Below are 27,380 nucleotides of genomic sequence, written 5' to 3' on the forward strand. Positions count from 1 at the left end.
TCCCCCCTAGTTCCCCCTCCACTCCCCTCCCCTCTCTTTTTTTTTTTTAAATCTTCCTTCTACTTGAGCTGTTGAGTCAAATGAAAAGCAAAATTCATCCTTTCCTCCAAAACCAATTTCCCCCTTTTAAGCTGTTTATGTTAATGGTACCAACATTATTCCGGACTTGAACTTTGGAATCATCTTTAAAACTTCTCCCCAGTCACCTATATCCATTTGTCCATATCCATTCAGCCCTAAAATTTATTTCATTATGCCACTGACCTCTCCCTCTTTCTATTTGCACATACTTCTGAGTGAGGAGTGTGGAAAGTGTTGTTTAAAATTAAAAAAGCAGAAAGCACACCAATTGAAAACAGACAGCCTTGGGCAAACTCCTAACTTTATGAATAACATCTTTAAATAAATAGCACCTTAAACTAATCTCAATTCTCAGACAGGAATTACCAATACGCATGCTCCTTGGACTGTTGAAACAAGTTGCAAGTGCTGCTTTCCTTTTTCTTCTTGACAAAAACAAAAAACAAAAACAACAAAAAACAAAAAAAAAAAACCCACATTAAAATGTACAAAATATATAAATGTATAATGTCATGGAAGAACTGAGTTAAAGCATTTTCTTATCACCTAGATCCTCCTTCCCCACAACAAATGCTCCAGCACTGGCTTTGCTTTCACTGCTCAGCATCTGAAATGCCCTTCTCCATACTTTCACAATTTTCTACTCAAAGTCCTTACTTTGGGGGCGCCTGGGTGGCACAGCGGTTAAGCGTCTGCCTTCGGCTCAGGGCGTGAGCCTGGCATTCTGGGATCAAGCCCCACATCAGGCTCCTCCGCTATGAGCCTGCTTTTTCCTCTCCCACTCCCCCTGCTGTGTTCCCTCTCTCGCTGGCTGTCTCTATCTCTGTTGAATAAATAAATAAAATCTTAAAAAAAGAAAAAAGTCCTTACTTTGTTCTCCCACCTCACTTTCTTTACGCACTCAGTGTATCTTGTATTTTAATTTAGGTGACCATGAAGGTGCCTCCTCTTCTCCATTGACTGTGAACTCTTAGAGGACAGGGACCTTGTGAATATCCAATCAAAAATTATGCTTTAAAGCAAGGAGAGACTTTAGAAGGGTTCAGGTCACAGGCTAGAACAAAGAAATAGAAAGAAAAAATAGGAAGAACCGAGAAGGATACTCAAATATGCCTGAAATTAGAAGACTGAAAACAACAAAAGAATCAGGGACCTGGAAGAGTGGCTGAAATTTTTTGTAATAGAGATGTCTCTCTCTTTCAAGAATCTCCAATTTGCATAATTGTAGACTGTCTGTAGCTCATCCATGGACCCAGAAAGGGCCTTCTCGATGCTGAGAAGCAGTGACAGAAAGCAATGTGACTTTAATCAGCTACCATTACTCCTGGCAGCAGTGGAATAATTCAGGGCTTTCATCCTTTGCAAAGCTAGCTGAGAAAGAGAAGGGTCTATCATAGATGCCCGGGGCCACGAAGTTATCTTCGGCCTTGCCTTTTTTCCCTTTAAATTAGAAAAAGTCTCAGTTATAGGCATCAAGTGGTAGAGACCAGGGCTGGCAATGTTTTATCACAGGGGGCTTTGGACAATTTTGTTGCGGTAGAAAAAACACTTTTTGGAAAATTCAATCAGATTCTCACTTTGCTTCTAAATCAGTTTTTCTCAAGCCTCATAATAAGAGTTGGAAAATTATAGCACTTACTATCTAAATGGATTACGGCATCTATTTTAAAGTAGTTCAAAAGCAATTTTAGCAGCACTTCATAGTTATTAGTTATTATGGCTACTTTTTGTTGTTAAATTTTTTAAAAAAAATCAACCTGACAATTTTTATGTAATTCAGGATTGAAATTATGGTCCATACAGAGATTTAAAAAAAAAAAAAAAGCTTAACCGTTCAGGCTGAAATGTTGACATTTATCTTTCAATGTTCATCTTTACACAGCTTTAGATAATGGCATCTATAAACCGATACATATGTTGGAGCTTAGTAAAGTACAATAGCATTCCTTTAAGTCTCAAGATTATCTCTTGGCAACTTAATGTCTGTGTGTGTTTAATATATATCTATAGAAAAGCAACATATTTATATCTTAAAATATCTAAATTCACCTTGTTTAATATTGTCAGTCCAATGATGTTAATATTTAATAGTTCGGCATTTAATAACTAGCTCCTGGGTTATCTTGTGATCTCTGTGCTGAAATGGAACTTCAGACTGAGGGTGGAGCTTCTTACTGAGGCAAGAGGTCAACTTCAACTTCCAACTGAACTGGAAGGGATTAAATCCCCAGCCCAGTGAAGACCCAGTCCCTCTCACACACAACAGTGTCTATGCAGCTACCTGCTGGGTTAGTAACTTTGTGCTACTGTGGAGCCTCCCCCGTCCCCCGCCCCACACCAGAGAGAGAGGGAGAGAAAGCAGTAGTCTGGCACTCAGATGCTGACACGGGCTCTGAAGAGCAAGGTAGAGAAGAGGTCGTAGACCTTAATAGTACTAGTTGTCAATGCCTGAGAAGACAAGTATAATCAAAGCATTCTGGGCTATACATTGCATATGCTTAATAACATACCTATTTCTAAATCACAAATTGTGGTTGACCTCGCACTCTACTGCAAGGGAAATGGCTGGGGTTGGGGAGGCAAGAGATAAATTAACTACATTTTAAAACCTTGAGCAAAGACTAGATTTTTAAAAATGGCAATGGACAATGCAGAGGACTTTACCCCACTTAACTGCATGGGAAGAATTGCTCCTCCAAGACAGAACAAACAATGGTATGATGGTTTATTCAATTTAAAAACACTTCTTAATTTGCTTTTTTTAATGGAGGGTAAAGAAGAATATAAGGCAGCAAATAGGCCTACAAACCATTAACAGACTACCTTCATTAACATGACACACTAGAAGTTATCAAATGCCTTGATGACTGAGATTATTTTATATATTAGAGCCTGGCCATTATTAGATTTTAGGCCCACAAAGCTGGGCCTTATAGCCAAGACCTGTTACTACCTACCTACCAAATTTTCTTACCTATCTACTCACAAAATGGTTTCCAACAGAAATTTCTCACTCTTTGTTAATTACGTATTACAAAGAAGAGTACTTTACCCATATTTGGCTTTGGACAAGATAAAAACCTTTATTTACAAATGTTCTATTCCCTTAAAATATATACAGAGAAAATAATTTGGATTAAAATATGATAAAATCACAGGAAACAAAGCCAAATTCTGATAAAAATCAAGGAGAAATTGGTGAAACCCAGGAAATCAAAACCAGTCATAACAATTACAAGACGGTCAGGGCAAATATACTGAAGAACAACATTAAATTTTCCTTGAACCCCATACCCAATGTTTTGTTCCATAAGTTAATAGCCAGTTCAGAAATTACAAGTTCTATATAGGCTATTTCTACCCACCTCACATAATGTTAAACTCATTTAATAAATACAGCATCAGAGAAAGGGATTGTCTTCACTCAAAGAATACAGTAGGAAAGCCATTTGCTTGGAGTGGCTGAGAATTCTTTTAGGAATACCATCATTCACCCTGAGAAGCATTATTGAAATACATGCACAGTTACATCACCTCGAAACAAAATTATATTCCTTTCTATGTGCAGGGAGGGTCCCTATTCCTTGGTAGGCAATCAGCTACAGCAGTCTTATAGTCCATAGGCTATGCCTAGGGCTGCTGCTTTCTCTTCTTTCAGTTCAGAGATGCGTGCTTTCCCATTGTGCATCAATGAGTGTGAGAAGTAAACAACCCGTTGATAGGTAGCCTTAGGAATATAACAACAGAGAAGAGAAATGACTGCCAATGATTATACCTGGGATCATTGCTAATACAAGGCCTTAACAGCTTGATGATCTTGGCTGTCAATGTTAGATTAGGAGTGGTTTTTTTAATTCTTTGAGCATTCCAGTTGGTTAATCCCCTCCTTTACAAGAGGAAGGCTGACACCGTCAATATCTATTTCTGGAACCTATAAGGCAAAAGGGGAGTTGGTGTGAAGTGAACTCTTATGGGGAAGATTTCCCCCAGGTGAAGCTTGAAGACTTTGCACTTTTTCCTCCCACCAGGCGTTTGGTGCTTCTTGATCCTGTGGGGGTCCCAGAGACCCCAACATCACCACGCTCTTCCTGGGAGGACCAAGCCTGCTGAGCTTCTCTCAGTTCCCTGGCAGTTAAAGGGGAAAAAATATATTACTTGATCCTAAATTAAAGATGATATTTATGATCTAAACTAACATAGATTTTTCTTTTTATTTCAATATTTATAGAAACAAGCCTGAGCTATATACAGAATAGAAAATTAACTCCTGTGATTTTCTTTAAAATTGGCTGGCATACACATGCCATAACACATGGCAGACGAGGTTTCCTAAATCCTACTGATTGGGGCATAAATGATGTTTAAATTTTTTTAAAATAAAAACCAGATAAAGACACCACTAAAAAAGGACTACAGGCCAATACCTCTGATGAACATAGATGCAGAAATTCTCAATAAAATACTAGCAAACTGAATTCAACAAAACATTTAAAAATCATTCACCACAATCATTCCCACAAGTGGGATTTATTCCTGGGCTGCAAGGGTGGTTTAGTATTCATAAATCAATCAATGTGATACATCACATCAATAAGAGAAAGGATAAAAAACATCTGATCATTTCAATAGACGCAGAAAAAGCTTTTGACAAAGTACATCATCCATTCATGATAAAAAAACAAACCCTCAACAAAGTAAGTTTAAAGGAAACATATCTCAACATAATAAAGGCCATCTATGAAAACCCACAGCTATCATCATCCTTAATGGGGAAAAATAGAGCTTTTCCCCTAAGATCAGGAACAAAACAAGGATGTCCACCCTTACCACTTTTACTTAGCATAGTGGTGGAAGTCCTAGCCACAGCAAGCAGACAACAAAAAGAAATAAAAGGAATCTAAATCAGTAAGGAGGAAGTAAAACTTTCACTATTTGCAGATGACATGATACTATATTTATTTATTTATTTATTTTTAAAGATTTTATTTATTTGACAGAGATAGAGACAGCTAGCGAGAGAGGGAACACAAGCAGGGGGAGTGGGAGAGGAAGAAGCAGGCTCATAGCGGAGGAGCCTGTTGTGGGGCTCAATCCCACAACACCAGGATCACGCCCTGAGCCGAAGGCAGACGCTTAACCGCTGTGCCACCCAGGTGTCCCAACATGATACTATATTTAGAAAACCCTAAACACTCCACCAAAAAACTGCTAGAACCGATAAATGAATTCAGTAAAGTTGCAGGATATGAAATCAATCTACAGAAGTCTGTTGCATTTCTATATACCAATAATGAAGCAGCAGAAATAGAAATCAAGGAATCAGTCCCATTTACAATTGCACCAAAAACAATAAGATACCTGGGAATAAACCTAACCAAAAAAGTGGAAGACCTGTACTCTGAAAACTGTAAAACACTAATGACAGAAATTGAAGACGACACAAAGAAATGGAAAGACATTCTACACTCATGGATTGGAAGAACAAATATTGTTAAAGTGTCTGTACTACCCAAAGAAATCTACATTTAATGCAATCCCTATCAAAATACCAACAGCATTTTTCACAGAACTAGAACAAAGAATCCTAAGATACATACGAAACCACAAAAGACCCCAAATAGCCAAAGCAATCTTGAAAAACAAAAGCAAAGCTGGAAGCATCACAATTCCAGACTTCAAGTTATATTGTAAAGCTATAGTAATCAAAACAGTATGGTACTGGCACAAAAATAGATACATAGATCAATGGAGCAGAATAGAAAAATCTAGAAATAGACCCATAATTATATGGTGAATTAATCTTCAACAAAGCAGGAAAGAATATCCATGGAGAAAAGACTGTCTCTTCAACAAATAGTGTTGGGAAAATGGACAGAATATGCAGAAGAATGAAACTGGACCACTTTCTTACACCATACATAAAAATAAACTCAAAATGGATTAAAGACCTAAGTGTAAGACCTGTAACCATAAAAATCCTAGAAGAGAACACAGGTAGTAACTTCTTCGACATTATCCATAGCAACTTCTTACTAGATCTATCTCCTGGTGCGAGGGAAACAAAAGCAAAAATAAACTGTTGGGACTTCATACAGATGAAAAGCCTCTGCATAGCGCAGGAAACCATCAACAAATCTAAAGGGCAGCCTGTGGAATGGGAGAAGATATTGGACAAATGATATCTCTAATAAAGGGTTTGTTTCCAAAATACATAAAGAACTAATACAACTCAACACCCAAAAAATAAATAATCCAATTACAAATGGACAGAAGACATGAACAAACATTTCTCCAAAGACAACATCCAGATTGCCAAAAGACACATGAATACTTGGTCATCATCACTTATCAGGGAAATGAAAACTACAATGAGACATCATCTCACACCTAACAGAATGGCGAAAATCAACAACACAAGAACCAACAGGTGTTGGTGAGGACGTGGAGAAAAAGGAACCCTCTTGCACTGTTGGTGGGAATGCAAACTGGTACAGCCACTGTGGGAAACAGTATGGAGTTTCCTCAAAAAGTTAAAAATAGAACTACCTTATAATCCAGCAATTGTACTACCGGGTATTTACCCAAAGAATACAAGAACACTAATTCAAAGGATTACATGCACCCCAATGTTTATAGCAGCATTATCTGCAATAACCAAATTATGGATGCAGCCCAAGAGTCCATTAATACATGAATGGATAAAGAAGATGTGGTATATATATTTAATGGAATATTATTTGGCTATAAAAAAGCATGAAATCTTGCCATTTGCCAGGATACGGATGGAACTAGAGAGTATAGTCAGAAAAAGACAAATACCACATGATTTCACTCATTTGTGGAATTTAAGAACCAAAACAAATAAGAGAAAAAATAAAACAAATCAAGAAATAGACTCTTAACTATAAAGAACAACCTGATGGTTGCCAGAAGGGAGGTGGGTGGGGGGATGGGTTAAATAAGTGACTCTTGATCTTAGGGTTTTGAATTCAAGCCCTACATTGGGCCTAGGGCTTACTCAAAAAGAAAAAAAACAAAAAACAAAAAAAAAACCTACCTTTCCAGTGTGGCTGTCTTGAACTTTTCCAAGTTAAGCTGCTGCTGGAGCTCTTCTGCTTTCCCAAGGGAAGGCCGGAGAACTCGACTTCTGGCCAGAGCTGCTGCAGAAGGTCTCTCCCTTGGGTCAGGGTGGATCATGTTCTGTTGATGTTGGACCAAAACGAAGGAAACAAACTTCACTGCTAGGAAGATCTCCCCACCCAAACCAACTCCAACCCAGTTACTGCTGGTGAGTTTTGTGAAACTCTGCTTTTAATTTTGTGGGGGAAGAAATATATGAAAACTTAGCCCCACCAGGGACGGGAGCATCATCCCTACACAGTGGCATCCATCATCCATACCTTTGACTTGTCTTGATCATATTTTAGAGCTAGTTTGGTGAATAACTAGTCTAATGCCTTAATTTCAAGCGGGAAGAAACTGAGGTCCTGAGATCAAAAGTGACTTGTCCAAGTTATCAACAGGACCAAGACTAAAACCCACATCATTCATCTCCTAGTTCTGTTTGCGTTCTACTACAACATGCTCCTTTTCACTGAAAACTAAAGATACGCCGCCATGACAGTATTCCTACAGCACTCATCTTCAGGTAGAGAGTGCCTTAACATAAAACAACTTAAATACAGGAGAAAATAGCTAATTATTTACAGCAGTTAGCAATGTTGTATAATGGAGAAAACACTTGAACCTTCCATTTGGAGACCAATGTTCAGAGCCAGCTCCACCGTTCACTAAGTAGCTTGAGAAAGTGACTTAACTATGCTGAAACTCACTTTCCTTTTCCGGATGCTTGGGGTAACAATACTCACCTTTTGGAGCATCAGGGGAATTAAATGAATTACCATATATGTATAACTAGTGCATTGGCCACACTGAAGTACTCAGTATGTATCAACTAAATCTAAGAGAAATTTACACATGAAGTAAGTGATTAGGCTATGCACAAAAGTCCACTGTGAGCAAGGGTTAACCTTGTTCTTTCAGGAAAGCAGAAGCACAGAAGAAGGAAAAGTTGGTAACTAAATCTGAAGTTTTCAGGTAAACTACAAAACTCAAATTTAATCCCCAAGAGTAGATGTTTCTAAGGCTACTGTAGGGATCCTCACCAATCCTGTTCCTTAAACCATTAAGTCTTATGCACACATTTATATTCTTAATATGATTCTAAGCTTCTCAACAATGTCATTTTCTTGTACCTCTGTTTCAACAGAGGATCTTCCTTTCCGCGTCCCTACACACACTCAGATATCACTGAGTACAAGTAACACATAGATTCCTGAACTGACATTATGCCTTTTTCCAATAGTGCAGATGATTGGTGATACAGCCAGTTATTCGTCAATAAAGTAGCTTACGCTTTCTTCTATACACTCAGAATTCAATTTTTTTTCATAATATCACCATTACCAATGACAATAGTTAAAACTTTGAAACAAGAGCAAAAAGACCAGGTTTGATTTTAGAGTTAATCAGTTATCAAAGGTGAGAATACAAGTCCAGGAACTGCTCTGAACCTTGGTTTCCTGAACTGCCCGCCTTAACAGGGTTGTTGGGAAGGACAGAGAACAAAATGTAACAGGATTTCAAACTAGAACATAAAAGGTTTTATAATATCCTCTAAGTTTCCTTGAGAAGCTTTCAATCTGTTCTGTGGGTTTTCTGGACTTCGGGGGCATGATTCCTTTTTCCTCTGTCAGTGGTACTACCAACATCTCCTTTTCCCTTTCCCCACTTCCTTGCCATTATATTTTTTTAAAAAAATAGACATTTCTATCTTCTCTTCATCTCATAAGAGATACCACCTTGAGTAGATTGTAAAATTCTTCTGAGAGCTTCTGAGGAATGTCTGGAAGGTTCCCCTCACGAATATGATGCCATGCGGCACCATTGGTGGGTAATGACTCTGCTCCCGCAGCCACTGCAATTGTTAATCCCAAGGCAAATATGTCTGCTTTGGGAAGGTGCTGATAATCCTTCAAAACAGAAGATATGAAGGCCAGTTAGTTTGCCAAGTGAAGTGAGTCTAGAGTAAAGGCAACTGGTAAGAGAGGTTCATTTGAATGCATATGAGCTTAAACAGACACAATGGGCAAGGTCATATCTGCCGTAGCTAGTAATTTACTTCTAGAGAAGATAGAAGGTACAGCACAAATCCAATGATTCACATTGCTGTGCCCTGAAGCGTTTAAGGCAGAATCTTAGTGCCATTTTGTTCTATCAGGCTCAAAGAGGCTTCAAGCATAGACGGGCTGGTCGCAGATATTATCTTCCTAGAGGGAGTTAAATCCTTCCTAGCCCTGACTCGACAGACATCCTAACAGGTGGGCAATAACTGAAGGTCATTTCATCAGAGCTGGTGGTGCTATCAAAAGGATGATAGCATGATAAAGATGGACTGAACCAATAAAGGCTTCCTTTCTTCTAGGGAATCAATGAATTTAGGAATTCTAAGAAATACTAGAAACAGTAAAGGACCTTTATAAAGAACAGTAAAAATATTGATTAATCCATGATTGAGCCAGCTTTCCTCGTGCTTTTTTTTTTTTTTTTCCTGAAAAGTTTCTCTCTTATCTTTGGTCTCAATTCTGAGTAGGAAAAGAGATAGTATCAATTTAAATTGTAAATATAGACTTTTCAGGGCACCTAGGTGGCTAGTTAAGCATCCAACTCTTGATTTCCGCTCAGGTCATAATCTCAGGGTCATGAGATCAAGCCCTGCATTGGGGTCTGCACTCAGCACAGAGTCTGCTTGACATTCTTTCTCCCTCGCCCTCTGCCTTTCCCCTTGCTCACACACTAGTGCTTTCTAAAATAAAATCTTCTTTAAAAATTATAGATATATACTTTTCATCTCTTGCACTGTGATTCATTTGAGAGTCAAAAGGTTCAATGAATTATAAAATAACTTCTGTTGCCCTAATCTTTACCTCTTGTAAAATCTCATTAGCTAGGAAGCGACTATCTCCCTCCTCCACTTTCGGTTTGCTTATTGATGTCACATGACCCAAGTCACCTAAAAAAAGAAAGAGGAAAAAATAGAGCCCTTTAAAAGCATGTCTTTAAAACTGGGATGAAGGGGGTCATCACTATAAATTTTATAAGATAATATACAGGTCAGGTCTTAAGGCAAACTCACCAATTTTATACATCACATTGGCAGAGAGAAACCAATCAGCTTCATTTTCAATCTCTTCTGGGACTACAGGAGAGTCACTTTGCATCTTATGACAAATGAAAATGTTACCTAAAACAAACAAAAAAATACTGAACTGACAAAGTAATGATTCCTTAGCTTTTTCACTCCAAAAATTCTTTTCTGTGTCTGACATTTCAGCCACCCTCCTCTCCTCCTCTTCTGTGTCCACGTAACAAGACCATCAAGGTTTATTTTCTTCCATGGAATCTCTCACATTACTGAACAGCTCAAAATACCTATTTTAACAAACTGATCTCAGACACACCTCATCCTCTGAAGAGGCTAATAGCCTTAAAACAAAGAAATAAGCCCCCCCCCCAAATGGTAACAGTGTTTCCTTGAGTTTCACGTTATTGAGTTCCAAAACCATTTCTGTTCACTTTAGTCAGTGCTGAATTAGAATGAGTGTATACAGCACTAGTTGTCAATACATTCAGGATGTAGCCAAAACGCTGTCACTTAGCTATGCAGTAAGTTAGAGACCTATTTTCATACTCTGGCTTCGCTATCTGGAAAGAACCTTTTCTCTCTCTGTCCCCTAGTCCCGGGGCGGAGGGGAATGGATAAAGCGGTTTAAATTTTTTAGGGAGACAAATGACAGAAAGAGATGTTGCCAGCAAACAGCATCTTCAACACTTAGTAGACATGCAGACACCAACTCGAACACAGTGAGGATCTGGCTGGAGGGGCAGAGAGGGGCCATACTGACTAGGTTTGATGTCCAGGTGCACCATGCCAGAGCTGTGGATGTACTTAAGCCCAAGGGAAATCTGCAGAAGGATGTCCTTGAGTTTCGGCTCCTGGAAATGATTGCCAGACTTTGTGTTTTCCGATATAGCAGTCTGCAAGCTCCCACCTAGGAAGGAACAACAGAGCAGCCCCGCAGAATGGAGAAAAAGTATGAATCTTAATATGTAAAAGCATAGTTAACAGTCACGAAATTTCTTGTGAATGAGTTCAGTCCAACAAGTCTAAATTATCCAGTTTCAATGTAAAATATAATATCTGCCCCCTGTCTATACCACAGACATGTTGGAGAAGAGTTACAGGACTTTTAAAGAAGAAAATAAAATGCCATACCCCAGGTATCCAATATGTGGTTCTATTGCCTTGAGTATGCCCCAAATCACATTTTAAAAGTGTTATCTAATTATTAACCAGAAGCCCAATCAGGCCTAAATAAATAGCTACTATTGGCATTGATGATTAATTCAGTATCAAGCTAGTAATTACAGGCTGCTAGTAACTTCAACATAATTGATTCTAAGCTTAATTCCATTAAAAATATATCACAAAATAAGAATATTTAATGATTGCTGACCCAAGGTAAAGATAAAACTTCAATATACACCTAAATCCTATTTGAGCCACAGTATTTGCACATCAACTATAGATAGACTCTTGATTTATCATTGTTATCAGTAAAAAATAAGGCCTGGATTCATCTGACCACCTGATCTTGTTTGCCCCTGTCCTCAGGTAGTAGAATGCTTCTGAACCCTTTATTTCATTAATTTGCATTTACTGGCAGCCTCTTCAGTCAAATTAGAGAGTCCTGGGTCTCCTGGGCAGTTAGGGCCCCAGCCTTCAAGTATGTGTCCAGAACAACAGGATCTGAGATGGTAATGGTATTTTTTAGGATACTCTAAAAAATGGATTTCCTATGTAAAATTCAGTATAAAGATTGACCTGTCATGTTAAAATAATTCAGAAAGGAGAAGAGTTTCAGCCCTTTTCAGAAACACAAAGAGGCCTAAAGCGAAGGGTGTGTCTCTTTTTCTGGGAATCTTCTTTACAAGTTACGTAGGGGAGAGGACATTAGATAGAAAGGAAGAGTGTGTTGAAACAAAGTCTCCTTGAGTCTAAGTTTGCAGAAGAAGCCATGAGGTGTGGCGAGGAGAAGAAAGCCTGCATCCAGGGCTCCCATGTCTTCTGTAACTGCTCTCCCTACTAGGCTAGGTGCTCCTTCAAGACAGAGCCCCGTCTTACTCCTTTCACATTCTCAAGGTCTTGCGCATAATCTATGTATTCTGAACTGAATGTCCATTCTGGCAACAGAGGGAAAGGAAAGACTGGGACAGGAACCCTATAAAAGGTATGGAAAGAGAGAAGCATCCTGGGGGTACGTAGGAACCCTTTAAGATGGTCTTTTGGATTATAAGCAGAGATATATTGCCAATTCCCTGAAGAGCTACAGGTATTTATTAAGGGTATCTAGACCAGTGCTAGCAGCACTTTTGTTATTTAGAAGCTCTGTAGGTAATTTTAAAGTTAGCCAAGTAATAATTAACAACAGTAAAAGTTACTGAAAAGCATTTATGCAAAGGTGTTAGAAGATCTTTATTTTGCCACAGCTAAAGCTGATTGTCTTCCTCTTATCAGAGAGCGTTATTAAGAGCGTTACTAACTGTTCGTTGCTAAATAGTATTAAGGAAGTAGGTGTTCATAGACAGAGCAATACTGAATGAACTATAAACTTTATCCCTACTAATCTCAGCTACACTGGAGCTTTAACTCCATACCCCAATGTACCACCTGGAGATGGTACCATAATTGCCAGCATTTTTTCCTAGGAGGAAACAACCAGCTCGTGGACAGTTCTTCTCAAACCATCTTTATGAGATGGCTGGCTGAATTCTTTCCCTTAGATAAAATAAATTGCTTTCCCTACTTGGCATGGGAAAAAATAAAGAAACTTAAGAAAGACATATCTATGTTTTTCCATCTGCTTATGAGGCCTGACAGATACTAAAATAAATAGCAAATGCCTTCCAACAATGAAATGTTAACAGCAGAACAACAATTCAACAGGATATTTTGTTCATACACTGGTATTCTCAAAATCTTGATTTTAGGTTGCTATCTATCTACAACACAAGCATATTTTTCTGCTGGTAAAGTTATTCCTTGTTTGGTAGGAAAACATAACCAGTGCTCATGGTGTTCCACAGAGAACGCAGGCTTCTGGATGTCACATCACTAGAACAAACGCAAGAACCATCATCCTAGGGGAGCAAGGATGAGGGGTGAAGGACTGGAAGGAATCAGGCACTGGCTACTCTTCTACCTTACAAATATTTGGACTTAACTCTCCTTTATTTAGAGTCACAGGGTGAAGTCTCAACATGGATTATCCATAATTACAAACAAGACAAGTATATGGGCGTGCTTTGTTTTCAATGATCAGTTCACATTTGAAAGCAATGTATGTGAATGACATTTTGATAAATCAGAATTACATTTTAATGGGCAAGTATGCAGTGAAGTTAATGGACCACCATGGTAAATAGACAAGGATTCCTCATAATCTATGCCATCTACTCCAAAATTGACTGCCTGGAAACATCCGAAAGCCCTCTCTAGTCTTCCCACACTTTACCTTGCTGGTCTTATTTCCTATTATAGAGATCACCTCAGTCCTGTCAGTCTCCTTACTGTCTGCTGGGTCAGACCCATTCCCAATACCATGCCTATTGTCTGCATGCTGTTCCTCTAATGGAAGTCTTCCCTCTACTTCCTTAAACTCTGGTAATCTTTCTGCAGGGTCTCTTTCAAGGCTTACCTCCTTTATGAGATTTTCTTGGTGTGATCTAATAACAACGATTACTGAGTTCATATCTATCAGATATTGACACTGTGCTGGCCTTTGAAATAGATTGCTGCTATTTCTCAAACTACTCCCTTAAGTAAATATTACCATCTCTTTAGTCAGTGGGATTGATAGGCCTGAGATCATACAACTAGTGTGCCACACCCAGGTCCACCTGACTTAAAAGCCCAGGCCCATTCTACCACACTGCCCCTTGCTCACATCCATCTTCTCTGTGTTTTTTTTTTAAGATGTTATTTATTTATTGAGAGAGAGAGCACGTGCACACGCGCATGTGAGCAGAGAGACAGGCAGAGGGAAAGGGTGAGAGAATCTCAAGCCGACTCCGTCCTGAGCACAGAGCCCAACACAGGGCTTGATCCCAGGATCCCAAGATCATGACCCGAGCTGAAATCAAGAGTCAGATGCCCAACTGACTGAGCCACCCAGGCACCACTTCTTGGAATGCTTTTTTATCCATAGTTATACCACCTGGCTTTGCAGCAAATTGTCTCTTGTATATTCATTCCAACAGAGCAAAAGGAGTAAAGCTCCTTGAAGGACTTACCTTAGCTCACTCTATGGTATATTTCACCCTAGAACTTAATATAATGTCACGCCTGTAGAAGGTATTCAAATGTGGAAGAGAATTAGAAGATGATTGTAATAGGAACAATCATTCCACCTTATTCTTTTTGAAAATTTGAAATCTTTACAATGCCCCAAATCAGGTTAAATTAGTTTTGCTTTGTTTGGCTTTCTTGGTTAATTTTTGTTCTTTGTTAGTAGCTGAAAGTCATGAAAATAAAACCAATCTTGGGAGTGAGGGGGAAGAAGAATAGGAAATTTCAGGTTATAATAAGAAGAAATTAGGAAAAGAAGATTAAGAAAAGTCTCAACCTCTCATGGGGCACCTGGGTGGCTCAGTCAGTTAAGTGTCTACCTTCGGCTGAGGGATCAAGCCCCATGTGGGGCTCCCTGCTCAGTGGGGAGTCTGCTTCTCCCTCTCCCTCTGCCCCCTCCCCCGCTTATGCCCCCCCCCAAGTAAATAAATAAATAAATAAAATCTTTTTAAAAAGTCTCAACCTCTCAATCACAAGGAAAGGGTCCATTGTTTATCCTATAGAGACTATTAGAAAAAGGAATTTAGGTAAACTTGCTAGAGAATAAAAAACCAACAAAGTTCACAGTTAAGACTACAAGGAAAGCAGGCCCTCATGAAACACCAAATCGTTATTTTGCAGCATGTGTGTAATATTTTCTATGCTTCTAGCATTTCATAATGTCATCTACTTACCCTACTTGTATATATAATGATGAAGTTTTACCACTGATCACTCTCCTCAAAAGTCAGGCTGCACATACATACTCAGGGCTACCCAGTGGTTGCTAAAATTACTCAAAGACTGTACTATTAAAGAAACTTGAGGGTGGGTGTACATGTTGTCTTGGAGGGGGGGGAGCAGGTTTGGGAGGGATGCCATTATCCGATATTACCATGACCAGAATATGGATTGCTACCCCTAAAATGCCAGCAAACTTCTATATAATTTGGTAACACTTCTCTATTTTACCAGTGAACATTTTGATGAAAAATATTTTGGAGAATAACCACGTGTAACTGTACTGTTATGTCAACCCCTTAATCACAGATTAAAATATCTTAAACCAAAAGATTACTTTTTTTTTGATTCAAGTAGCCCAGAAAAAAGTTCTGCCAGTTTCTTGTGTATGTGTAGTCCTGAAGGACCTATAAGAATATACCTGAAACCATCGTGTTTCATTCCCAGCACCCACCCCATGCCCATACTCTGGTGAGAACACTAAATCTCAAAGGCAAGAAGCATCAAGATGCGTGAGCTATCCCCCAATTCAGGAATCCACTTGAAAAATTAATCAAAAGTTGGCTGTATAAGTTTACCATTCCCTCTCTGAACATGGTAGGGGCTATGGGTTGCATCTTTTAGCATACCTAGCAAATATAAGAGGAGGCTTTACCATTCAAGCCACTAGGGCAAAAGTTTTCTAAGTATTGAGTAAAGTGTGAAGGGATTGATAGCTTCTGTGTGTCAGCCACACATCAACTCTGAAAGAAATACGATATAGCATAAAATGGAAATTCCTCTTCAACACAACTGTGTGTCCCCGGGTCTCTGCTTCCAAGCAAAACTGTAGTACAGACTTTTTAGGTATGACTCTGCTATGCCTGGCATAAACTACAAGGGGGAGGCAAAGTTTCGGGTTTTATTCCCCCCTGGAGACTTAAACGTTCATCCCTCACCATAGATACTAGTCCGCATACTTACCATTGCAGTATTCATTCTGAATGATCATGTGGTCATCTTCTGCCCACGCAGAGTAGTAACGTACCACATGGGGGTGATGCCCAAGCACTGCGTGAGCATAAACCTCATGCAAAGCCAAATTCCTAAAACACAGAAAAGCAGCAAGAAAAATAGTCAAGATAATATACATACAAATGTTTTTTAAAAGACAAGATATGAACCATTATTAACAGCGGCAGAACATTTACTGAGTACTCACTGCTTGCTTACTATTTTATTACACTTAATTTTCATAATGACTCAGAAAGATAGAGTGGCAAGGATGAAGGCTTTAGAAAAGCTGTGACTGACCCAATGTCAAGCGGGTGATAGTAGACCTAAGACCAGAACCTTGGTCATCCTGGTACCAAAACCCATAGTTGTTGTTTTTTTTTAATGGAACATGGTATATGTAAAAAGGAGTGTTAGGTTGTTACTATCTCAATGGCAGACATGCTTTGAGTTTTAATTTCACCGTATCACAATTAAAAAAACAACAATTTTGATGGGCTTAGTAAGAAGACCACCATGGACTTGATGGTTGGATATTGTGATGGATCCTCTATCTTCTCTGTGAAGGCTAGACAGTCACTTGAGTCAATATTACGCTCAGCCAATATTATATAGTCACAGGGACAGTCTTGGGGAGTGATATTCATTAGGGAACAAGAAATCCAACACACAAGAAAGTAAAATGTAGTACTCGATGAATTTCAGTATAAAAATGAAGAATTCTAAGATCAATAATTTCAGATTCAGCAGAGTATTACATCCCCACAGTTCACAAAAAGCATTGGCCGAATCTAAAAATAGCCATTTTCTTTGTAAAAGGAAGAACTTCTGAACAACTAATTCTGGGAATGAAAGTTAAATTTTTGTTGCTTTTTCCTCGCTTATAGTCTTCAAAACAGTGAACTCATTATTGAATTCATTATTAATACAAAGTGGAGATAACCAGCGAGTTAACAGTAACTTCCTACTTGGTAATATTTCTAATGAACTAACAGGCAGAAGATCATTCCATAAATTTATTGATTAAAACAAAAGCAGTAAGACCAATAGGAAAAGCCTCAAGAACCATGAAAAAAAAAAAAAAACAACAACACAACATGATTGCTTCCAAATGATCAGGGTATGTTTTAGGAAATAACTTATCTCTGATTTGGACAATTCAGAAAGGTTATGAATGTGAGACCACATACAATGCAGGGGATAGCAATGGGTATGTTTTTAATGACATCTGTACTATTACTTAAAATGTTTTGACCAGAAACAACTTTCCAAATCCAAGTTTGTACTTCTAGTACATTTCAAAAGTACTTACTCATTTGATAACCCTGCAAAAGGTTTTGTGGAACGTTTTATTGCATAAACACATCCATCCAGCCTCTTAATACACTTGTAGACTGTGCCAAACTCCCCAACTCCAATTTTTTCTACCTCCAAGAATTCTTTTTCATAGCGGGAAGCCATGTTGGTTTCTTGTAGAACACATCTCTGAAATATTTTATTAAAATATTAAAATAATTCTTTCTAACATATTGTGAGCAATAAATTTAAGGCATATTCCAAAATTTCTCAAAGTTTTCCAAAAGACTTTTGAGGCAAATCTATTGGATTCTGTCTGTGTCAGTATTCACGGTAGCAAGAACCTCCCCAGTTGCTGACTACCTTCTTTGTACTCTTCATAGCCATCTGTACGACTCTGTACTGGCATTTTTCGTATAGTCTTTTTCTATGTTCTTTCTTCTGTCTAGGATGTTCTTCTCAATCTGTTTTTAGAGGGGATGCACCTGCTCACAACAACAGCTACTGTCCTCAGCTGAAGGAATGACTGGCATCCAGGTAGAATATTAAGAAAAAAAAGACACCTCCCTTTGACTCTTGTCTACCTACCTCACACTCTGGCTGCTAATGTTTCCATCTCAAATTGAATAAACTTATTTGTGTTCAATTTGCTTCCTCAAAAATCTTAGTCTGGAGAATAAAATTGTCAAATTGATTATTTTAGCTCGTGCGCTCAGGTATAGAAACCCTTCCACCTACTGGCTGGTGAGCAACAGTTCTCATTTTTCAGCTAGCTGGTAACCCTAGGCAAAAATCCCTGAACTGCTTTATTAGTTTTCTCATCTAAAGTGAAGTGAGCATCCTGGCAACTACTCCTCGGGGTTCTTTTAAATATTACATGAGAAAACGTGTGTGTGTGTGTGTGTGTGTGTGTGTGTGTGTGTGTAACTTAGCTCAGTGCCAAGCACGGAGTAAATTCTCAGTAAATGGTAGCTAAGATGATAAAAATCTCCACAAATTTATATGAATCTCAATCCAAACCAATTTATCTCCATGAAGTCATCCTTTCCCAGTGTCCCTGTTAGCAAGAATTTTTCATCTAACTTCGAGTTTAAACAATGTTGACTCTTACTAGCTCCTCATTTCAACATCTAATACCAGTCTTCGTTCGCAAGATCTAGAATTTTCATTGCCCTTCGCCAATCTCAAGTTCTGTTTCCCTCGCGTCTGGAGCTGCCATAGCTACGAGCCCTGTCTCCATCTCTCCTGATAGTGAAAATTATTTTTACAAAATGATACCATAGAATCAGACACACCTAATTGTCTCCCACAAGGAATCCAAACTTCTGGTCAGAGACCTCAAGGCTTTCTACCAGTTGCTCAGCCACTACCTTCCCATCCTCATCTCGGACACCAAATTAGCCAGCTTACCATCCACATCACTCCCCAACCTCAAGCCCTCCCCCTCCACTTTTGTAAACTGAATACTGAGCATAGCATGTTTTCATGGTATTATCAACTTAATGGCAATTAATATCCCACTGTAAATTATAATTTATTTGGCTGTTCTTTTATTATTGGACATTTCGTACTTTTTTTTTTTTTTTGCCATTACAGTTACGGCTGCAATAAACATTTGGTGATAATATTTACAGTATTATTTTCTTAGGCTAGGTTATCAAATGAAGGAGGCTACATCAAAGATTGTGAACATTACTTAAAAATCAATGGATAACTGACACATTTAAGAACTAAAATTTTACATTTAAACTTTGGCTTTATGCCATTTTTCTCTCTTCAGCTTTTCCATTTAGGAACCTTAAATATCTTGAATTTTCCTTTCACTTCTCTACCCCATGAATATAGAATTTTTCCATAAATCCAAGACAGATGCAGTAACCATTAATTTAAAAACACTGCAAGGTAATGATTCAGCCATATACTGATCAGGCACTGTCTGATAAAGTAATAATTAGCTAAGAATATAGACCCTGTTGAGAGTCCAGACCAATTCAGCTACAAAGCACATTTGTAAATCTACAAAGTGAGGTTGGGGGGTGGTAAGGAGAGAGAGGAGGAGAAGGAGAGAGAGAGATTGGCAATAGGATGAAGTGACTAAGTTGTGACAGCTGGAACAAAGAACTGTGCTCACCTTGGCAGGCAGCCCTTGTTCCACACTGCCTTCCCCTGGACCGGCTTCCTCACTTAGGGGGAAAAAAGAAGACGACGACGTGATATCAATGTATGATTGGCACCATTGAGCTTGATACTCTATTAAGTTCTGGGATTGTAAGAGTAAATAAGACAATTCCTTCCCCCCCCCTTCTGTTTATATTTGGGGACAAGGATAAATAGAAAATTTCAATGTAAGAAACAAGAATAAGAACAAGATATCAAGGGACACCATAGGCAGCACCCAAATCATGATTTCAAGAGTAAAAGTTTTTCCCAAAAGAGGATAGACAAGCTAAGTTTAAAGAACGAGTAGGAATCGGCTAAGGGGCAGGAGTGGGGTTCTAGGCAAACAGAGCAACGCCGAACTGTGGAGGTGAGAGCGCACAGAACACAGGAAACTGAGCACTCTTCCCAGCCTCGCTGCAACCTTCCCCTCCAATACCCGCCTCCCCCATTTTGCCCTAGGTTCACAAGCAGACCATCAATACAGCAGAATAAGCTATAACACTGGCTAAGGTATTTTCAGTTACTTCCCAATAAGCTCTGACAAACATGCTCTTTGGCATGAGTAGTTGCATTCTGGATTTCTAAGCCAGATTTCAATCTCTAGAGCAGCTACCTATAGATTTTTCTTCTGGAGAAGCACAGGATAGAAAGTGCAAATAGAAGACAACTTTACAGTCATGGTGACAAACTGATGCTGGACATTTGTGACTGAAGTTTAATATGACATTCTAATACTTTATAAAATAACAACACCAAAAAAATAACAGCACAGTAAGGGAGAAAAATGCTCACTCGGAAGCACCAAGAGCTGTTACTAAAGTGTCATCACTTCCATTGCAGGAAATTCAAATTAACGGTCTCTCTGGCTAGCTTCAGTGAGAGGTGAATCAATTCTGATGGTTTGCAAAGAATCCTCAAGAGCTAAAGCCAATAGAATTCTTGGTAATAAAAGTAGACCCGTATACTTGTACTGAAGTTTTGTTTACTTAAGATCCAGGAGATAGTATTGAGAAAACCTATTCCAGGCACAAAGCTGATAAATACAGAGTCATTGATTCCAAACCAAACAACTCAACCTAACACATTAAATGCTCTGCATACTTCAGATTGCTAGCTGTGCATTTATTTTGCTGAGTACATAGGAGCACAAATTACTGGCCCATTTTAAAGGCACTTCCTTTGTGTAAAAAAAAGAAGCACTGAAGAGACGTAGGAAATAAATGTCCCTAAGTAATATGCACAGTACTCATTTGGACAGTTTCTACCATTGAGGCCTTGTGAAGTTGTGCAGTTTGGCTTTCTATTCTTAGCACCTCCAAAAGCAACACTATCTTTTTCTCTTTAGCCAATCTGCCATCACCTGCAGAGAGGTTCAAATTCTTGCTCTATAGCTCTTGGTCACACAAGCTAGACTGGAAACAGCAGTATACTCCTTGAAGTGTGAGCTACACCTGCCCCAGTGGCTAGCCTTTTGTTATCCAGAGGAGATGACTTGAATGCAATTCCATAGCTCATTCAACTTGCTAATGGAAGTCAGGTGTCTATTGCTTACTCTGCCCTATTCTTTTAGAGAGAAGACACCATACAGTACATTTCAGAATGGGGAGGCACTAGAACTTCCATGACAAAGCAGACCAACATTAACATTTAGGAAGGAGTGGATGTGTGAACAGGTATCAGTTGCATTCAAATAGAGTTCTTGTTCCTAATCTTTCTTTCACACTCTCCCTTCTACTTGACCATACTAACATCAGTTCTCAAAAGTTAGAGGCAACAGAACACTTACAGATCTCCTCGGGTTTTCCTCTTGCCATTGGATTTGAGGAATTGTTTTCTATAGGACTCTGGGGTAAAGGGATTAATATTGACCAGAGCCGATGAGGTCATCTCATCCACGAAGGGAACAGGCGTGAACCTCAAATGTTTAGAGCCTCTGGAAGGGATCTTCTCTGTTGAAGAAATCACCGACTGGCTTAGCAGACCCTGAATAAGGATGACAAAAACAGAAAACAGAATGGGGTTAGTACGAAAAAAGAAAAAGTTCCATATCAGCTAGTTAATATTTGAACCAAAGAATGTTATTGCTGAAAAGGAATTAGAGGTTATCTGGTTCAGTGCAAACGAGTTGCATTATAACTGGCCCTCTTACAAAAAATACAGATTCCTAGTCTTCCTCTGGATATTCTGATTAGAGGATCAACAGAGGAATCTGTACTTTTGTTAAGCTGTACCGCCTCCCCCTGGGTAATTCTGATGGCCAGCTATGAAAAACACCAACTCTTACTACTACTTCTAGCTTTTTAAAAACTATACTCCAGATTAGACAAAAAAAAAAAAAAAAAAAAAAGCTCTAGAAGACCTGGTCCTTATGTTCTCAGTGTAAACTTTAACTCCCCCTCAATTATTCATCCAGATGTTGGTTTGGTTCCTACTAAGTAGCAGAGGCTGGACTGGATGCTACGGCATACAGAGGTGAATTCCAACTCTTAAGGGATGCATGATCCATTAGCCGACAGTTCATCTATCTTTCAGAAATAATCACTTTGTACAGGAAAGACTAGTTATCTAAACATTAAGAGAAGTTTCCAGTTCCACTTAAAATATAGCACCAAATGAGAAGAGTTCCATAAAGGGGGGGAAAGAATTTGAAAAATAATCCTCTGAGCCCTTAAGATTCAGGGCTTTGTAGTGGCCATAACCAGCATACCAATAAGTAGGAAAATGTCAGGACTTACCACTCTAAGTGGGGTACAGGAAGAGAACATACACCTACGACCTAACCAGAACTAAACCAAAGGACAGAGGGGATAGGTACAACACAAAGAATTCTGATGAGACAGCAGAATGCCATTATGACCTAAGTTGGGGGCCAGAGAGCTGTGTTATGGGTCTCCAAGTGTCCAGCAGTAGACACAGAGGCCATGATATAACCTCATAGAATAATCATTGTACTGTGAGGCTCTTTCTAAAAGAATGCCTCTATTTGAGAGTATCTGTCCATGGCTTTTCAACGTAGAAGCAGAAGCTAGACTATAACATGATTCACTATATAAAAATGTAATTCAAGAATGCGAAGATACAAAGAATGAATATTGAAATTATAAATCCTAAATGATAAAAGCCGAAATGAAGGAAACTATAGCGTACACCCAGTAATCTAATCTTTTTTTAAGTGAAGAAAAAGGTCGTTGCTGGAGCCAAGTTTTTACAAGGGTTTTACATGTCTTCGAGCTGACAGGATGAACAATCCTGGAGCTATTGTCAGACAAAGCCAACAATGATAAACTCACAATTTTCCTGTAAGTGTATTACACGGCTGAGTATTTGCTCAAGGTACAACTATACTATATAATATTTCTCAGTTGTCTATGCAGGAAGTGAACTTAGAATTACAATAAATCATTCCCCGAGAAGCAGTTTTTTGTGCTGAGGATGATTATATGGGAAGTAAAATGTGTCTATCACATATGAAACAGTGGAACATCCACACCTGCAATGATACACACTCTGGTTGCCACATTTCAAGGACAACAAAAAGGGCCTAAAAATTATTCAGGTAAAAAGAAGGGAAAGTATTCACATCAGGGCAGACAAGATCAGAATTCCTACTCTGGAAATACGAAGGCCAACAGATTTCGTGAGCTCCACTTATGATACAGGGAAATATATTAATTATATTTAAAATGCATTATATTGCCAGAACCGTAGAATTGTGAGTAATTCTTTTGAAATCCAAAAGAACTTAGTTTGGGACAAGGCTTATGAAAATGAAGTTCTGCTTAAAAGTAAAGCAGTTTAAAAATTTCTGGAAAGATTCCAGGTTGAGAGTATATATATGTTTCAGGGAGTGTAGCTAATTCCATAAGCAACAGCTCTGTTACAGATGATCAAGGGAAAGGAAAATTCAGGAATAGCTCTTTGTTAATGAAGATGGCAAGAGGGGGCGCCTGGGTGGCACAGCGGTTAAGCGTCTGCCTTCGGCTCAGGGCGTGATCCCGGCGTTACGGGATCGAGCCCCACATCAGGCTCCTCCGCTATGAGCCTGCTTCTTCCTCTCCCACTCCCCCTGCTTGTGTTCCCTCTCTCACTGGCTGTCTCTATCTCTGTCAAATAAATAAATAAAATCTTTAAAAAAAAAAAAAATGAAGATGGCAAGAGGAGAAGGCAACCTCCCACCTTCAAGACACAACATCACTGTCTCAGGACTTGCAAAGACTTTAAAGGCCCAATTGGTACAATTCATCCCACGATGCTTGAATCCTTTCTACAACGTTCCTACCAAGTGAACGTCAACTAGTGCCCAGGGACCCACTACCTCCTTGGGAAGCTCTTCTATTCTAGCTTGTCGTGCTAGGAAGTCTTTATGGTGACCTGAAGTCACTTCACAGGATTTCTAGTCCTTTCCCTTGGGCAAGGCTGAGCTGTCAATCCTCCATTCCTCTCCATCCTTGTCTTTAGCATAATATCACCACTGATCATTGCTTGCTCTCTCTCTTCTAATCCAAACTATATTCCTCATAAAGTGTGCACTTTTTCAGTTGCATTTCCAGTTTCCCTCCCAAGCTCTGTTCTTTTCCTGCCCCTCCAATCTTGGCACTTCCAGGATTCCTAATTTGGACCACTTCTCTTCTCACTTTGGCACTCGGGCTACTTGAGCTCATCTGCACCCAAGGCTTCAAAACTTCCAAAATGCTAATGATATCCAAATATAGATCTCCAATTTAGTTTGTTTTCCTGCATTCCAGACCCATTTATCCAATGATTTACAGAACACCTCTGCTTTCTCCAAACCTGTCAATGCCTCTAGCATCACCTATCTTGATTCAAGTTACCATCTACTCAGTCAAGGCAGAAGCCTCGCAGGACCCTAGATCCCTCCTTTTCCCTCAACCTCTCCATCAAGTTGATAAGAGAACAAAAAGCAAGATGAACACAAAACATGAGCTGACACCCCGCCAAAGCCCCCTCCCCTTAGGGTGGGATATATATAGAAAACATTCTTCAGGCACTAGTAACTGCCTAAGAACAAAGGCAGGGGAAAAACAAATGGTCAATTGATAAAGATCACAGTCATGTAGGACACGAAACTCCACTATACTTCATAACCATCTTAATGATTTACAAGAAAAGCACAATCTTAATAATAGACCTCCAGGAACATATAGACTCAATTTCCTGCAGCCCTAAAGTCACCATCATCTCCACAGGCTAGAAAACCTTATATAATCAGTCACTCCTCACAATCACAATGCAGCTCTTTCTGCCCACGGGTCCTGTCCCGTGCTAGAATAAAAATACCTTTTTGCACTGTAAAACGTCTCCAGAATTCTTTCTTGACCATTGGGCTCAAGGATCCTGCATCAAAGTCACTTAGCAAATCCCAAACATCTCTCAGTTTATCACTGCGCACCACTGACGTAGGGCCTCCTTTGTCAACAGATCCGCTGTAAATACCCCGGGGTGTCTCCCGCTCCGTGCAGCCTGCACATGAAGGCCAATTTTTCCAAAAGCCCTCTGATCAAAACCATTTAATGAAGGTCTCAAAGCTTTCAGAATAAAATCTTGATCTAGCTCCTGCCTACCTACTCTGACCTCGCTGCCTGCATCCTCTCGCTTACAGGTCCCTGTCACCAGCAACATGCAATGTGTAGGCGTGACACGATCTTTCCCCTCCTAGCCTGGTAGCTGCTTTTCCCTTGGCCTCAAGTTCTCATTCCCTTCTTTACCTGGCTCACTCTAGCTCATCCTTGAAGAGCGCTCTCAGACTGGACTTTCTTTGGAAAGGCATCCCTGATCTTGAGACTTAATTCCTAATTCTTTCTCACTGTGCAGTACCACTCCCCCGGCACACCTGATCTGAACTCTATAGTCTCTGTTGTTTATCTTAATTCATCTTATGAGCACTTGTGACACACTGAATGATTTGCCAGTGGAAGGCCCCTATATCAAGGTGCTCCGTTTTAAATTAATGAAATCGACGTACCACCTCATGCTTCCTTGCCAGCCTACTCTTGCTCAGAGCCACAGTCCTTCAGCCCACTCTCCCACTAATTCACATACATCAAAACCACTCTCAAAGCACCTATCACAGTGTCTGGAGGTGCATCGCCTCTCTGTCCCTCTGCTGATTGTAAGCACTTTGAGGTTAGAGACTGTCTTGTGCTCCTTGCCCACACTGGGTGCTCAAAAAATAAAGGGATGATCGATTGGTTGGTGTTGGGACCATTGGAAAACCCACAGGTGGACACATAAGCATAGTAACGTAGTTTGTCTACGATACAGACAAGAAGCTTAGTACTTCCTGGTGGACGTGGTGTGCACACTCGGCAGAAACCAAAGAAGCCTGCTGACAGTGACTGTGTCTGATGTCAGAAGCACAGATGTCATTATGACGGCCTTAAGTCCCTCAAGCTGAGCCAGCAGAAAGCGGAGCTCATACCAATCCTGAGGCTCACATCCCATGGCACTAGGCTCTCAGAAGTAACCCTGCCCTTCCCTGGCTTTAATCATGTGTAGATATAATAGGAGAATAATACAGCAAGAATAAAGGACTACGTGAACTACTTGGGACCTTTGCCTATTTGTCATCCCCAGCTTATAAAGAAGTCTCAACAAGTCAACTCTTTGCTCACATATAATAGAAGAGCCTGCCCCTCACTAGACTGAGGAATGGGGAGGACTTCCTTCAGGGGAGAGTAACAGCAGAGATATGTGAATATGTTCAAGCACTGAATGTGAACATTTTTATAGGAGGAAATATTAGTAACTAATTACATAAACATAGAGCCAGTTGATATAATGGAAAGAACAGGGTAGACGAAGACCAGAAGATCAGCGTTCTAGCCTTGCCTCTTCCATCAGCTGAGCTGAAAGCCAGTTTATTCCTTGAAACCTGGATTTTTCCACATGCAGAATGAATAAGGCTCTAGATTTCAATATTCTTTCTAGTTTCAGTATTCTTTAGAAATTTCTTTTCCCCACCAAGATTTATTTGTGGCCTACACCGAATAGTTGCTGACATCAATGGCTTTGAGAAGACAGCTAGCAAGGCATTTAGTTCTGTTTTCTGGTAACTGTAAACTCTTCTTCATTTTCACCAATAAATATGTAATTGAGGAGATCCACAGCCCGTGAGGCAGATCGGTCAGATACACATACACGACCGCATCCTGCTCTCCATCCGCTGAGCTGAAGGAACACAGATCTTGGTGACCTGGGTCCCCTTGCCCCACAAATTACTTACCTTGGGAGTGAAGGGACTCTCGCAATCCAGCAGCTTGCTCCTGCTGTCTGGCTGGGCTAGTGTCTCTGGATAGTTGCGAAAACCTGACACTGGAGTCCTCAAAACCTGTTCTGGACTCTTCTTGGTTTTTTCCTGAAATGTGCCGACTTCATGGACACTACTAAGGGGAGGCCCGGGAGGTGTGAACTTTGCCTCTGACTCCTGACCTTCAGCCCTGTCTGGAATTTGGCTCTGGGCGTCCCTGCTCTCCCATGCCTCCTTCTGCCCTTCACTCTCACTCTCTTCTTCGCAGTAGGAAAAGTTTAACTTCTGCTTTAGTTCTTTGTTAATACTGCTGTCATCCATGTCAGCCAGAGAGCTTTACCGCACAGGCAAGGACCACCAGAAGGGAACACTAAGGAGCTGCAGAAGTAAGGAGGA

General features: G+C 39.7%; 1 protein-coding gene across 1 annotated transcript; it reads right to left on the reverse strand.

The window, feature by feature from the left end:
* Positions 1 to 35: 35 nt before the first annotated feature.
* On the reverse strand, positions 36 to 27,380 carry WEE2 (WEE2 oocyte meiosis inhibiting kinase). The gene is made up of 11 exons (XM_045792470.2): positions 26,961 to 27,380; positions 21,504 to 21,700; positions 19,689 to 19,740; positions 17,574 to 17,746; positions 16,232 to 16,353; positions 11,046 to 11,192; positions 10,277 to 10,384; positions 10,068 to 10,153; positions 8,943 to 9,113; positions 7,139 to 7,281; positions 36 to 4,206 (listed from the first exon to the last, which is right to left on the reverse strand). The coding sequence occupies exons 1-11, from the start codon at positions 27,303 to 27,305 to the stop codon at positions 4,050 to 4,052; spliced, it is 1,701 nt and encodes a 566-aa protein (XP_045648426.1). The 5' UTR covers positions 27,306 to 27,380; the 3' UTR covers positions 36 to 4,049.

This window comes from Ursus americanus, chromosome 3, assembly GCF_024610735.1.
Source record: "Ursus americanus isolate L20-20 chromosome 3, mUrsAme1.1.p, whole genome shotgun sequence".
NCBI classification, from domain to species: Eukaryota; Metazoa; Chordata; class Mammalia; order Carnivora; family Ursidae; genus Ursus; species Ursus americanus.

What these genes read in the sequence shown, in the direction of transcription:
- WEE2 (XM_045792470.2), bottom strand. Translation starts at nt 27,305, where the DNA reads ATGGATGACAGCAGTATTAACAAAGAACTAAAGCAGAAGTTAAACTTT. An exon ending in TTTGCAGGGTTATCAAATGA is followed by an intron (nt 16,354 to 17,573) that starts GTAAGTACTTTT and finishes TCTGTGTTTTAG; the next exon opens with GAATTTGGCTTTGCATGAGG. An exon ending in GCACCTGGACATCAAACCTA is followed by an intron (nt 10,385 to 11,045) that starts GTCAGTATGGCC and finishes TGTTTGTTTTAG; the next exon opens with GTAACATTTTCATTTGTCAT.